This window comes from Typha angustifolia, chromosome 6 (genome assembly GCF_048772165.1).
Source record: "Typha angustifolia cultivar Huaian chromosome 6, ASM4877216v1, whole genome shotgun sequence".
Lineage (NCBI taxonomy): Eukaryota > Viridiplantae > Streptophyta > Magnoliopsida > Poales > Typhaceae > Typha > Typha angustifolia.
In genome coordinates, this window is record NC_133244.1 from 173,680 (window position 1) to 186,872 (window position 13,193).

A 13,193-nucleotide genomic window follows, 5' to 3' on the forward strand; every position below is an offset into this window, starting at 1 on the left:
CCATAGCATTGGATAGTAAAACAACCGTCTTTACTCGGATCAACCTGTGCTCAACATTATTAGACATGAGAAAAAAGAAATAACAGTAAGAAGACTAAATTTTGATGTTTTTATTCCTAGTATATAATCTGCCGACACTTGGGCAGCAGTAGAAGAACCCATCATAGGGTCTGTTGATGCAGGAAAGCGCAAAAGAAAAGATAAATAATTTTTAATCCGTTGATTCGTGAATAACTATCAGAAGAAAGTTTTTTCTTAGTCTCGTGTTTGTTAACTCTCGAGAACATCATCTCAAAAGAGGTGGGGAAGGGGGGGGGGGGGGGGGGGGGGGGGGGGGGGGGGGAGCAGAATTCAATGAGATAACATGTTTGAGTATTTAGAAATAAGGGCATCTTCTGCATAAAGGAAAACACATTGTTTTATTACTTTGTTGGCTTATATAAATCACTAGAAAACACATGTATCCAATCTCAACTCCACAAGCTCACACTCACACACAAAATGGAAAAGGGAAAAAAAAAAATCAATTAACACAAAAGTTTTCTGCTGCTGCTGCATATATCCACCATCTTGTAGCCTCATTTTTCACATCCATGTCCTCTGTTTCTGCTGTAGTAGTACTAAAGGCTTAGAAGTTGGGACCAGCAGCAAGGATCTCCTCCGTCAAGCTACTGTCCTGGCCAATCTTGTAGTCTGCAAACACCTCAAAGTTATTCTTGAATAAAACTGCTAGTTTCATCAGCGTCTCCTTGTATGCTACCTTGTCCTCCCACTATCCAAGAGAAAACCACCAAGCTACATTAAATTTTGAACAAACCCACTAGGGTCGCAAATACTCTTAACTAGCTAGCCACGTTTCAATAAACTGGAAGAATCAGAAGAAATGATAGTTTACAGTGTTTGTAGGGTCTAGGATCTCCGATGGCACGCCTTCAACTTCAGTTGGTATCTCCAGTCCAAACACCTCAGTCTTTCGGTAATCAACAGTCAGAAGGCTGCCGGAGTGTATTGCATCAATTATCCTCCGAGTGTATGATAGTTTAATACGACTGCCCACACCATATCTGAAACAAAATTAAGGAGGACGAGAAGAATTTCAATATGTCTGAAAGATCTAGGAGACATTAAGAGAAATCACACCAACTTTGAGTGAGTGCTTTTACCTGCCACCAGACCAACCAGTGTTGACAAGCCACCCAGTGGCACCATACTTCTGCATTTTTTCAGCCAGCATCGCTGCATACTTCGTAGGATGAAGCATTATGAAAGCTGCCCCAAAGCAAGCAGAGAATGTGGCCTGTGGCTCCTTCACACCTTCCTCTGTGCCAGCAACCTATTTCGATAGGAAAGAGGCCAGTAATTGGACCAATTTGAGGTGAAGCATAACGTTAATTTCTAGGCAAAATAAGATATGTACCAGAGCTGTGTAGCCACTGATAAAATGGTACATAGTCTGCGCCAGGCTCAGCTTGCTCACTGGAGGAAGCACACCAAATGCATCGCATGCTAAGAGGATGACATTCTTAGGATGTGGACCAACGCATGGTATTTTTGCATTTGGAATGTACTCAATTGGATACGAAGCACGAGTGTTTTCTGCAGCCAAAAGAAAACAAGCAATATTACTTATTTGAAAGCCAGGCATTCAAGAAACACGCTAATTAATTAATTAATTGCATCAATATGAGGATAGTACCTGTAACAGATTTGTCGGAATAATCCACGTCCCTGGTATGCTCATCGAAAACAACATTCTCCAATACTACAAGGGAATTAATTGCATAACAAAAGATTAAATTTGCGAGCTTGATTTGGATATAAAGGCCGCACCGCACCTCTAGAGATGAGATAAATACCAGTTCCAAATTTTATAGCATTCCAGATATCAGGCTCCTTCTCCTTTGATAAGTCAATGCATTTCGCATAGCAGCCGCCCTCAATATTTGAGACACCGTTGTCGCTCCAGCAATGCTCATCGTCGCCGATAAGGAACCTATTGTGATCCGTCGAGAGAGTTGTCTTTCCAGTGCCTAAAGTTAAAAGGGCGAGGTACGTAGTTAACATCATCGATCAGGAGCAAGAATTAATTAATTACGTCTTACAATGTACGAGAGTGAACACAGCCAGTCTATATATTTTACCTGACAACCCAAAGAAGAGAGCAACATCACCATCTTTTCCCATATTGCAGCCTGAATGTAAGGAAAGGATCCGTCTCTTGGGCATGAGATAGTGCATTACACCAAACAAACCCTTCTTCATCTCCCCAGCGTATTGTGTGCCCAGAATAACCATTTCCTTCCTCGCCAAATTAAGGTCTATGCTAGTCGACGATGTCATATAGTGTGTGTAACGGTTGCAAGGAAATTGCCCGGCATTGTAGATAGTGAAGTCAGGGTTACCAAAGTTCTCCAATTCTTCCTGCGTAGGCCGGATACACCTGCCACCAATTCAATATTCTTTAAGATGTACATGATGTCCAACATCTACTCTGCTATATATCTATTAAAAATTTCTTATGTCAACAAACTTGATAAAGGCCTTTACTCTGAAGAAGAGCATTGATAATTTTGGGTGTTTGAGCTCACATGTTATGCATGAATAGTGAATGGTAAGCCCTCGCAGAGATGATCCTAACTTTGATGCGATGCTCAGGATCCCAGTTAAGAAACTGATCATTGACATACACCTGCAGATCATACAGCAGAAGAGATCTCAGATTATTGACTATCTTCGTTTTGTACATGAAAATTAATCAAGTCTGTTGCCTTAATTAACACGAAAAATTAAACACCTACAACAACTAGAAGTATGTTAGTGTAATAAAGCTGATAATAGATCATATGTTGGCTCTTTAAAGAGATGCAGTTCATAGTTCAAACCATATACAAGGAAGGTTTATACAAACTGAAGAAGAAGAAGAAGAAGAAGGAGGAGGAGGAGAAATAATTTAAATAGTATACCTTGTCGAGAGATCTAAGATAGTCTACTGCTCTTTCCCTGTTCACCAAGAATGTCTGCTCATCCATCTCAATGTTGGGTGACCCCCTATTAGTTCGCACAATATAAGGAAGTGATCAATAAAACCAATTAAGAGACAAATGAATGAATTAAGTGTGGCAGGCAAGCAATCAAGTAGGAGAGAGGTACATACTTCCCCCACCAAAGCTCCTCTGCAGTGGTTTCATCCTTGACGACTCGTTTGTCCTTAGGAGATCGACCAGTCTTAGCACCTGACAAGGTTGCTAATGCACCTGTCGATGTTATAAAGGACCCTTTCTCATACTTCACGGCTTGCTCATACAGCTCTGCAGGAGAGAGGTTGTACATGAGATGGGTGAACTTAAGGGAACTATCAGTGGGAATGATGGTGGGGGTGAAATAGTGCTGGGCGGCCCCTGAGGCCTCTGACTTCCTTGCCGGGTCACCCTTCACCACGTTGGGTCCTGTTTCCCGAGTTAGAGACGCCAATGATGCACTGCGTCATTCATCACATACTCCAATAGCTTCAGCTACGTATCCCAAATTAATATATCTACAATATATTGTACGTACGCATGCAGCTTGTACATAAGTACGTACGTACCTGATGGATTGGAGCTGGATCTTTTGGCGGTCGTCGTCGGGGATGGCGGCGAAGGCCCCTCCAGTCCCAGTCCGGGTGGGCGTGGCGGGCTCCGACTTCTTCCTCTGGAGCTTGTGGAGTTCGTCGATGGTCTGCACCTTCACATGCGGCAAGCTGATGCTGCCGTCGTTGCAGAAGCTGAATTCATCTCCACTCACCGCCGCCATCAGTGAAGCTAGATTTCTTGATCTTAGATATGCACGTAATGATCGACGGAGGAAGAGACACAATGCTAGGCTATGCTTTTATATAACGCATTCTTGGAAATTAAGAAACCAGCCAAAATATGCTAGATTGTTCGGTTCTGACCTTTGTTTGCAAATTAATTGTTTTAATTTTACTATCTATAAACATATAGAACCTTTATTTATTTTTATTTTCTACAATTAAACTACGTATTACAACATTTTCAACGGATTTAATTAATATGCCTATTTATTTAGAAGAAAAGAGGAATTTAAACACGCATCGTGTCGCTAAGGGATATTCCCCTCCGTGCCTTCCGTTAATGGCAAAACGAAGAGCTGTCTTCTGGTGAGTAGATGTCATGACCTTTCTATCATGAAGAGCTGTCTTCTGGCTAGTTTTCCAAATCGTTGATATATATTATAAGGAGATTTCCGAAGATATCGACCGATCTTCCAATAATTAGCCACGGTCGTTTAGCATATCAATACTTTTCATGATATAATCTGCCGCTGGTTTAGTGTTTGATTGTAATTAATAATTAATTAAGCATTCAGCTTTAGATATACCACCATACGCTTTCTCATGAAACCAGAGAATGTAGATTAAATGGTCAGATAATGTAGAACTAGGACACTTTCATGAAGCTAATATTCCATGAACAGTATTAAAGAAATTGAGAGTACATTCATACATACATACATACATACAAACATATGGAGACATGCATATTTCCTTTGTCAGAAAAGAGATGACTTTCTTGTCATATTAAATTAATAAACACAAAAAAAGAAAAAGAAAAAGAAGACCAATAGAAGGAGTACGTAGTTAATCCTTTTTAATCATGCAATCTCCAATGGAAGTATCTTAGACCATGCATTGAGGCCCCACTGCACTCAGGTTAGCTTTATTATTGCAATGGGTGGGATGCATGGCAGACTGGAGCTCCATAACGGGAGATACGAAAACTCTAGGAAAATTCCAGAGAGAATTCTTTATTGGAGAATATCTTTAATTAGTCCAAAATAGACTCGTATAAATTATTAATTATATTGAATGAAGTTATATATAAATTTGCTTTATGAACCTAGACTCATATATGATCTATTAATTATTAGTTGACTCATTAATTAACGCATTATCTAGATGGTTGGTTCACTGGATGAATTGGATTGACATTTTATATTGTGATCAACTAAAACCGTGGGTGTCTTCCAGTCCTAGAAGCTAGAAAGTGTATCAAATAGAATCGGTTATCGTGGGAATAGAAAAAACTACATGACCGGAAGAAACAAGATTTAATTATTAATTTATGCTGGAAATTAGCATGCCATAGATATGAGATATAAAATGTCTCGCAGCCCGTTGGGCTTATTACATTGTTTGAAATATTGTTAATTATCTTTCTGTTAACTTAAATAAATAGCTCCATATGCGTAGCTTAATTCGGAGATATACAAACCCAAATGTGGGCTTGATTTCATGACTAAGCCATAGAAAATGGAAAGAGAAAGCGAAAACATTAGAAATTACAGTTTTTATTATTTTTATTCTTTGATGAAGTATAGCTGCTAACTGACCTAATTAGTATTCACCCTATGAGAATATTAGCTCCTGAAGCGTTAAAATATAGGATACAGATTAAGTTAGAGGAAGGCTGATATGACTCAGTTCATATTGGCTCCACTTGCAACATTGAATTTATTGAGATGAGCCTATATATCTAGTTGATTTTTGTTTGAAGAAATAAAATGATTTCTGTCAAGGGATATTCGAATGTAAGGACCGCGTCCGAATGGGCCATGCAAATACCTGCACGCGTTCACAAAAAAAGAGAACGTGATTTGCGTGTTCAAACGGGCTCGGGTTGTTCGAATACGATCGTTCGAACGCCTGCATATGTTCGTAAAGACAAATAACTGTAATTTGGCGTTCGAACACAATATAACCATCCAAACTCTACGATCTTGGATTTGTTGGAAAGCTCTTTTCAAGGGCGAACACATATCCAAAATTCAGGAAGATCCAACAGTTAGATTATTCCAAGCTTCCTTCGAAAGTCACGCCCCTACTCTAGTCCAGAACCGTTTTGGATCGAATTAAGCTGGTTCATAACAGAGGCCTAAATAACTCAACTCCTGGATACAAAAATATCTCTATCTCTACCACTCCAAACACCCGATAATCAACTACTTGGTTACATTCCTAGTACGAGTGAACAAAGGAACAAGAATTTTTTTCTTTTGAAAAAAGGGATAAAAAAAATATATCGATGGATAATAGCCCAAATAGCCAAGGCCTCCATTTCAAAGCGGTGGAGGAGCTAGAACTGGTTTGGCTAACTGATAGAGGCCAATTCATGAGTTATTATCATGGTTAAAAGGCCTATCAAAATTTTGTTTAGTGTTGTTATTACAAGGTGGTTCCATTTGATCCATTGCTCAATTCTGATATCGGTTGTACTGTCACTGTTATTGCTAATGTTGAGATTTTTCATGTTCTAAATTGTCTCCAACCATGTGAATGGTTCTCCGTGTTGCATGCTCCTCTTTAGTCATAGACTCTCTCAAAGCAAAATTTGTTCCTTGCCTTCAAGATTATCCAAATCATGATAGCCACTATAGCTTTGAGATTGTGGTTGTGGTCAATGACCTCCCACACTTCCACCCAAGGTGTAGTGAGAATTGAGAAAATATAAATACATATCTAAACCCTTGACAAAATTCTCAATAATTTACTTAAGTAAATAAAATATGGAATAATAATTAACGAACTAAGCAAAACCGAACACCAAAATTTTTACATGGAAAAATTACAAATGGATAAAAATTATGAATTCAAACTCGGATCAAACTAATCACTAATAAATCATAACAGTTTATAAGATCGACTTACAAACAACTTGTTAATCTCCACAACTTTATTTCACACAGTCTTGATTTCTAGACCCTACGATTCACTGCTTCTCGTAATTAATTTTCAATTTCAGTAACTCTCGAGATTGATCTTCCATCTTGGTAATTCTTAAAACAAATACTTTTAATGTCGAAGATATTTAAAACCTCTATTGGTCAAAAACATTATATCTTCAAAAACTTCTTCTCAAAATAATAAATGACACACTCTAGGGTTGGAGCATCCTAATCTTTATATACCATATGAAGATAACATCAAATTCTAGTCAAAATTTGAAAATTTTTAAACCAAATCTTATCACACTTGTATATATGCTCATTTATATGTATAAAAATATTTAAAATATTTTGTACAAATTTTCTAACATTAAAAATCTAACAAGAATTATAGAGGAGGATAGAAGAGGTGTTCCACATCCTCATATCATAGTCCACACATTAGGCATGGTTCAGTTGGATTAATGTGTGGACTTTGGAGGTTCGAGGAACCTTTTCTGATAGAAGTTTTTAAATGAAGGCTTTAATGTTAGGGTTGACCCTGAGTTTCTAAAGGGCCATTGACTCGAGTTGAAAGCCTTTCACTTTAAGTCTAAGAAAATTATAATTAGATTTAATAGTAGTCTTCCTTTAAAGTCAAACCACCAAACCAAAGAATCTCCTTGCAACCCAATGTATAAGCCCAAAATAGAGTTATGAAGACTAGCCCAACGACTTCTTAGATGGTACCTTACTTTTAGGTTTTGTTAGAGATAAAAGGGACAATCATCTCTTCATTGTGGTGCAGGAGGTTAAAAAAGGATAGCATCCTATATTCCTATTCAAGGGAACCAAACCTATCCAAGCATAGTTAGGGTTGTTTACCAAATGGTCGTTGCTCACAAGATACTTGATTCCCTCCTTTATTTTCTTAGCCATAGCCCAAAGGGCTCTCCAAGAGCATGAAAAGATATCCTTAGCCTTATTGGCCCAAGTGTCCAAAGGCCTCATATTTAGGATTTTAGGCTTCATTATAGTAACCCAAAAGGCATTGTTACCATTTAAAAACTTGAAGACAATTTTCTCCATCAATGCTGACTTAGCTAATTGAAATTCGAAAATCCCTAATAGCCAGGCCACCCTCAAATCTAAGTTTAGTATATTATTCCAATTCACACAATAAAGGATCTTTCGACCTTTTCTCATTTCCCAAAGAAAACTCTTAGCTATCTTAGTCATAACCTAATCTATGATAGTGTTAGGAATCCACATCGAAGCAAGTCAATAATTAGGTAAAGAAATCATAGTGAAATTGATAAAAATCTAGCACCTTACAAGAGAAAGAGTATCCCTCTTCCACCAAATGAGTTTATAGGCAATTCTATCTAGAAGCTCTTTTTGGTTAGCTACCAAGGTCATATTATAAGAGATTTTGGCTCTGATGCAGGTAAAGGGAAAATGACTAGTGTCAATATAAAGGATTTAATTAGTTACATCGACTCCTTAATACAGTTGGGTCTATTAGTCCCAAAAAAAATCGGACTTAGTTGAGTTGACCTTCTAGTCGGTCAAGGAGCAATATTTGCTTAGAGCCAGCTTAATAGCTTTAGCAAAAGCTAGGTTAGCCTCTACCACAATAAGGATGTCGTCAACAAAGAGGATGTGGGACAAAGAGGGTACATTTTCCCTATAAGGAAGCATATGAGGTTCCCCTAGCAAAAATATTATTAAACAAAATAAGAATTCAAAGCATATGATGAAAAAAGATAGATAACGAGTATCTTTAATAGATCTCACACTAAGAGAAAAATCAATGAAGCTATACCATTTATTAGGATAGAGAACCTAGAATATTCAATTCAAACCTTAACTTAGTGACAGTACAACCTAGGAAATGGAATAGTCTTCCATCTTAATTTACCATAGGTTTTTTCCATTTCAATCTTAATTATCATCGTAGGGTGAGTCGTTCCCTTCTTAGATAAATAGTGGGTTAGCTCTTTGAGGGGTACAGTTTTTTCTTTCTTTTTATCAAGTCTATCTTTTTCACTTAGGATTATTTCAAAGATAGTTTTTCTTTCTCAAAAGTTACATAGTTTTTCTTTCTCAAAAGTCAGTAGTCGGTGGTGCACGAGAAATGAATAGCCAAAACATAAAACAGTTTTCCTCTTATATGATAGCTTTGATCAACACTCTTTTGGAGTTTTAGATCGGCCTTGTTATTTTGTTGGAAAAGCTGTTTTCTTTTTGCCGGTGCAAATGTATGTAATTACATGCTTATGGACGCAAAACACTTAGTTGTACAATATAATTTTAACGTTAGATCAAGACATATAACTTATAAAGCTAGTAATACTCGTGGGAAAATAATTAAAGAACGAACAAGAAATCAAGCTTTAACGAGTCTATTAATCGACTTCCTAAAACAATATAATATAAAAGATAAAGCAGGCAGGAAGGCTGAGAGATTTTTCATGTACTCTTTGCTCGTTTCTTTCCATGTCGAAGGGTAAAGAGATATATAAATTGACTGATAACAACCGGCTCTCTGAAAGCCATCAATCACAAATTCCACATAATGTGTACGTACATTTCGTGTACTTCGAACGGCTCACGAAATAGCGAACTAGTAGTGATCAAAAACAAAACATTGTCAATGGAGTACGCAACAATATATCTGCACCTATTAATTTATTATTTATTTATTGACTAAAACACGAGTATCTGGATGGTTTACTGGATGAATGGATTGACTTTTTTTTAACTTTTAATTGTGGCTAAAACTCGTGGGTGCCTTCCAACCAATGGTCGTCGGAAGTGTACAAATAGATCTATATGACGTACGTGTAGTGCTCTCTTAGAAAACTAAGGCTCATGCCTACCTCTTAATTCGCCAGCAAATGAAAGATTGTATTATCTATTGGTAATCAGTTAACTCCTAGCAATCTAAAATAGTTGGGAAGAGAATTCAAAGCATTGTGAAGATAAAAAGTTGGATACCCAAAAGCTCAAAATTAATGACCAATGTCTTGTATACACTGCTTTCTTTCTTTCTTTTTTCTCAATTCTTTTTGTGCTGAAAGATTGGGAATTAAGCATGAATTAGAATGGCCATGTTGCACATTAACTGCAAGTAACCGATGATGGTAAATATTTTTCTAAGTTTAATTTCGATTGTTTTATAAAGAGGGTGATCTCTAGTGTAAAATGTCAATATATAGTTGAGTTAAAAAAATATGTCTAAAACTGTATCTAGCTCCTAGAGTTTGCCACTACATGCTAGTATATAGAAGTTAATGTGTTAATATATCTAGTAAATTATTTTTATTTTAATTACTGTTATGCTATATTAATATTAAGAAAATTTTGTATATAACGCCTTGTCTTTTAGCTAAATTTGTATTTACACCTTACATTTTCACAATTTGTAAATCAAGTTATATAATTTAGGAAATATATGTAGAAAATACTCTAAGTTACATTTGAACTACCACCATGAGAATATTCTATTAATTATAGATATTTTATTTCTAAAATACCTTAAATGCTTAAAATGCCCTTGGATTGACCCCTAGGATGAGAAGCGGCCACGACCCTTGCCCGCATCTTCAAAAGGGGATTCAGCGTCTTCAGTGAGGGACCTGCACTCCTCGAGAGTTGACCCCCAGGGCGATCACGTCCGGTTTAACCTTGAGAGCACGACCACGACGAGCAAGGGCTACACACCGACCTGCCACCTTAGCCTTTAGGCCTACTCCGATGGCAGGGAGGAGGTGGGTATCGGCGACAAGCTCTTCCCCGTTCACTATGGTGTTCACAAGCACCATCTTCGAGACATCACAATCGAGCATGCCGGCTCCTATAGTAGTGCTTCACAGTGCCGTGTTGGAGAGCATGGAGGAGCCCTTTATCATCACTAAAGTAGTTAGTGAAGTTGCCACCAAGAAAGAGTAGTCGGTGGGGCCCTCGATACTGCCAGCGTAGTCGAGGAGATCTTTGTGTTCGAGAGGGGATCTGCGCTTGGGCCAGACCTCAATGCCTAACACCTCAACCACCACGTCACTCCCTGCCTAACACCAGTAACATATCTAAGTATACTGTTTTATACATATATTCACTAAATCATAGGGCTCGATTTGCAAATTATGAAATATAGGGCGTAAATCATAATTTTGTTAAAAGATAAGGTGTTATATACAAATTTCCCTAAACTTAAACTAAATATTATAATAAATTTTAGCTGATAGGTTTTGTTGACATTGACACATGGTTAATTTTTAGTAAGCATATTTTATCATATTTTATATATTTTTGTGCTCATCGGTAAGTTCCAATTAAGAACGCATCAGAGTTCAATCAATCTTGACTTTAATTATAAAATTTATGCAAGAAATTAAGCGTGTGAGTAGGCTAAATCAATGAGAAAAATGAGAGGAACGTGCTGGTTGTGGTGGTTTAGGCAAAGGATATGGATTGACAGATGATAACCCTAGTAAATGTTATGTGGTATTCTAGGCAGATTGTGAAGATAACTTGTAGTTGTTGATAACTTAGTAAAATGGAAGAAGAGAATAGGAAGAAGTTGGATCGTTTCTTAGAGGGCAATCAATCGAGGAGGAAGTAATTACTTCTCTAGATCAGAGCTAGATTGACCAAAACTTAGAGTTAATTGAGCTAGAGAAAAGAGAGTGAGAGAGATGAAGATAAAGACCAATAATACTCAAATAATCATTGCATAATACAAAGGAGCAATCTCAACACCTATTTATAGGCTAATCCACATCCTAAAAATAACTAATAGAGTCCTAATACAAAAAATAAACACGTAAAGTAATCAAGTTTAAGTAAAATTTATCATTGGGGGTTCAAACGAGGCCAGGGGTGGATTAGGCTTGTTTTTGGCCTAGTGAACCTAAATTGTTATTAAACTAAAAGCGAGTTGTTGATGTTTGAATTTATGATACCTGGAAAAAAAAACTAGCCACTTAGGCCTGTGGAACATAATTTTTTAGCTAATACTGATTTTATTGTAGAAAATGTTGAATATGACTTTTATTTTTTACTCAAATTTATTACATTATTTAATTTTCTTCGAACATACATTCTTCCAGTTTATACAAAATATTTCTAAGTTTTTTTTTTTTATGTCTATAAACTTACCTTTATATACAATAATACTAGAAACTAACTCAAAAGTCTAAACTATTAAATAACAAACTAACAATGTATACAATACTTTTACCAGTCAAAAAATAAAATATTGTGGATTCACAAATAACAAACCGACTGTCAAAGTGTTGGCCATCACAAAAACTGCATGGTGTACACTAGGTTAATTAGAGGGAGAGGGGGCTTCTTAATTATCTTTATTGATAGTATTAATCATCATCTCCTATCCTTATAGCAGGCATACATGCATGCATCTGCATCGATCCATAATTACATTTGCGTAACTGATAACCCCAGTAGGGCTTTCAGATATTTCCTGCGATTATATATGAACCTCAAAAATTATCCGGTAAAAAAAAAAAGAAAATGAAAATATTCTAGCTAGCGAACATATTCTGCATACTTGAGATTTGAGCATCTTACTTTCTGGATGACATATTCCTGCAATTATATAGCTACGAATATTTCGGACACTGCACAGAGCTATCGCTTCTCCGCCTCCCCCAGACACGGCCTCTGCCATGCATGCATGCTTACTTGCTTGGAGCTCTCTATCTATCTATCTATCTATCTATCTATCTATCTCTCTAAGCCTAAAAGATGATTCAACCAACCAACCAACCTACCCAATCTCCTATTCTCCTCCAATCATTTCAATCTCTCCCTACATAATGCAAGTGCTCTCTCACTTTCATGTACATATATATACGATACACTGGCCTCCTGTCTTTTTAATTGGCTTTCTCTATCTTCATATGTAGGTAGATCCAACCCCCACCGACTGGGAGACAGTAGCATATCTAACCTCCCTTAGTAAACGTCTGCCTGCTTGGAAACATCAAACATGCTTTATATCTATATATTTGTTGTTAAATAAAGACTCAGGATTCTTTTCTAATGTTCGTGACCATCTCAAGTAGAATTAACCTTTTCTGCGGCACGTGAACGACCTTATAAATTAATATTATGTAACAGTTTACATGTTCGATTACAATTTGATACAAGAGAAGAAAGTCATCAAATCTTAGCAGAGAGCTGTAACAGCTTACATGTTATTCTTTACTCTAGTTAGATGACAAAGCAATCAGCTTTACTCCCTTAATCAACAATTAGAGTATACGTACGTGCTTAATTAATTGTAAGCTCTGATACATGCATGCACAAGTCGAACATGACACCGCATACTGCTTGCCTTTCATTCTCTAGCGTGATGATCTAAGTTCCACTCACACCAAGAAAAAGAAGAGGGGAAAAATACATATTGCCCTCCTCTAAGATAGAACAAAATTTTAAATTGTTTTCGTCTGAATTTTTATTTGCAT

At 36.9% G+C, this 13,193-nt stretch overlaps 2 protein-coding genes across 2 annotated transcripts; both read right to left on the reverse strand.

Moving 5' to 3' along the window:
* Positions 1 to 576: 576 nt before the first annotated feature.
* Positions 577 to 3,029, reverse strand: LOC140761431 (phosphoenolpyruvate carboxykinase (ATP) 2). Its single transcript, XM_073098748.1, has 9 exons — positions 2,964 to 3,029; positions 2,589 to 2,689; positions 2,142 to 2,440; positions 1,857 to 2,030; positions 1,697 to 1,762; positions 1,418 to 1,596; positions 1,164 to 1,333; positions 896 to 1,064; positions 577 to 772 (listed from the first exon to the last, which is right to left on the reverse strand). The coding sequence occupies exons 1-9, from the start codon at positions 3,027 to 3,029 to the stop codon at positions 629 to 631; spliced, it is 1,368 nt and encodes a 455-aa protein (XP_072954849.1). The 3' UTR covers positions 577 to 628.
* A 61-nt stretch (positions 3,030 to 3,090) lies between these two features.
* Positions 3,091 to 3,792, reverse strand: LOC140761182 (phosphoenolpyruvate carboxykinase (ATP) 1-like). The gene is made up of 2 exons (XM_073098401.1): positions 3,587 to 3,792; positions 3,091 to 3,478 (listed from the first exon to the last, which is right to left on the reverse strand). Exons 1-2 carry the CDS (start codon positions 3,790 to 3,792, stop codon positions 3,091 to 3,093), a joined length of 594 nt encoding a protein of 197 aa, XP_072954502.1.
* Positions 3,793 to 13,193: the final 9,401 nt, after the last annotated feature.

Excerpts from the sequence above, each read along its gene's own strand:
- LOC140761431 (XM_073098748.1), bottom strand. The coding sequence starts at position 3,029 with ATGGATGAGCAGACATTCTTGGTGAACAGGGAAAGAGCAGTAGACTAT. Across the intron at positions 2,441-2,588 it reads TCACTATTCATGCATAACAT|GTGTATCCGGCCTACGCAGG; the intron begins GTGAGCTCAAAC and ends AATTGGTGGCAG. Across the intron at positions 1,334-1,417 it reads TCAGTGGCTACACAGCTCTG|GTTGCTGGCACAGAGGAAGG; the intron begins GTACATATCTTA and ends CTATCGAAATAG.
- LOC140761182 (XM_073098401.1), bottom strand. The coding sequence starts at position 3,792 with ATGGCGGCGGTGAGTGGAGATGAATTCAGCTTCTGCAACGACGGCAGC. Across the intron at positions 3,479-3,586 it reads ATCCAGCTCCAATCCATCAG|TGCATCATTGGCGTCTCTAA; the intron begins GTACGTACGTAC and ends TGAATGACGCAG.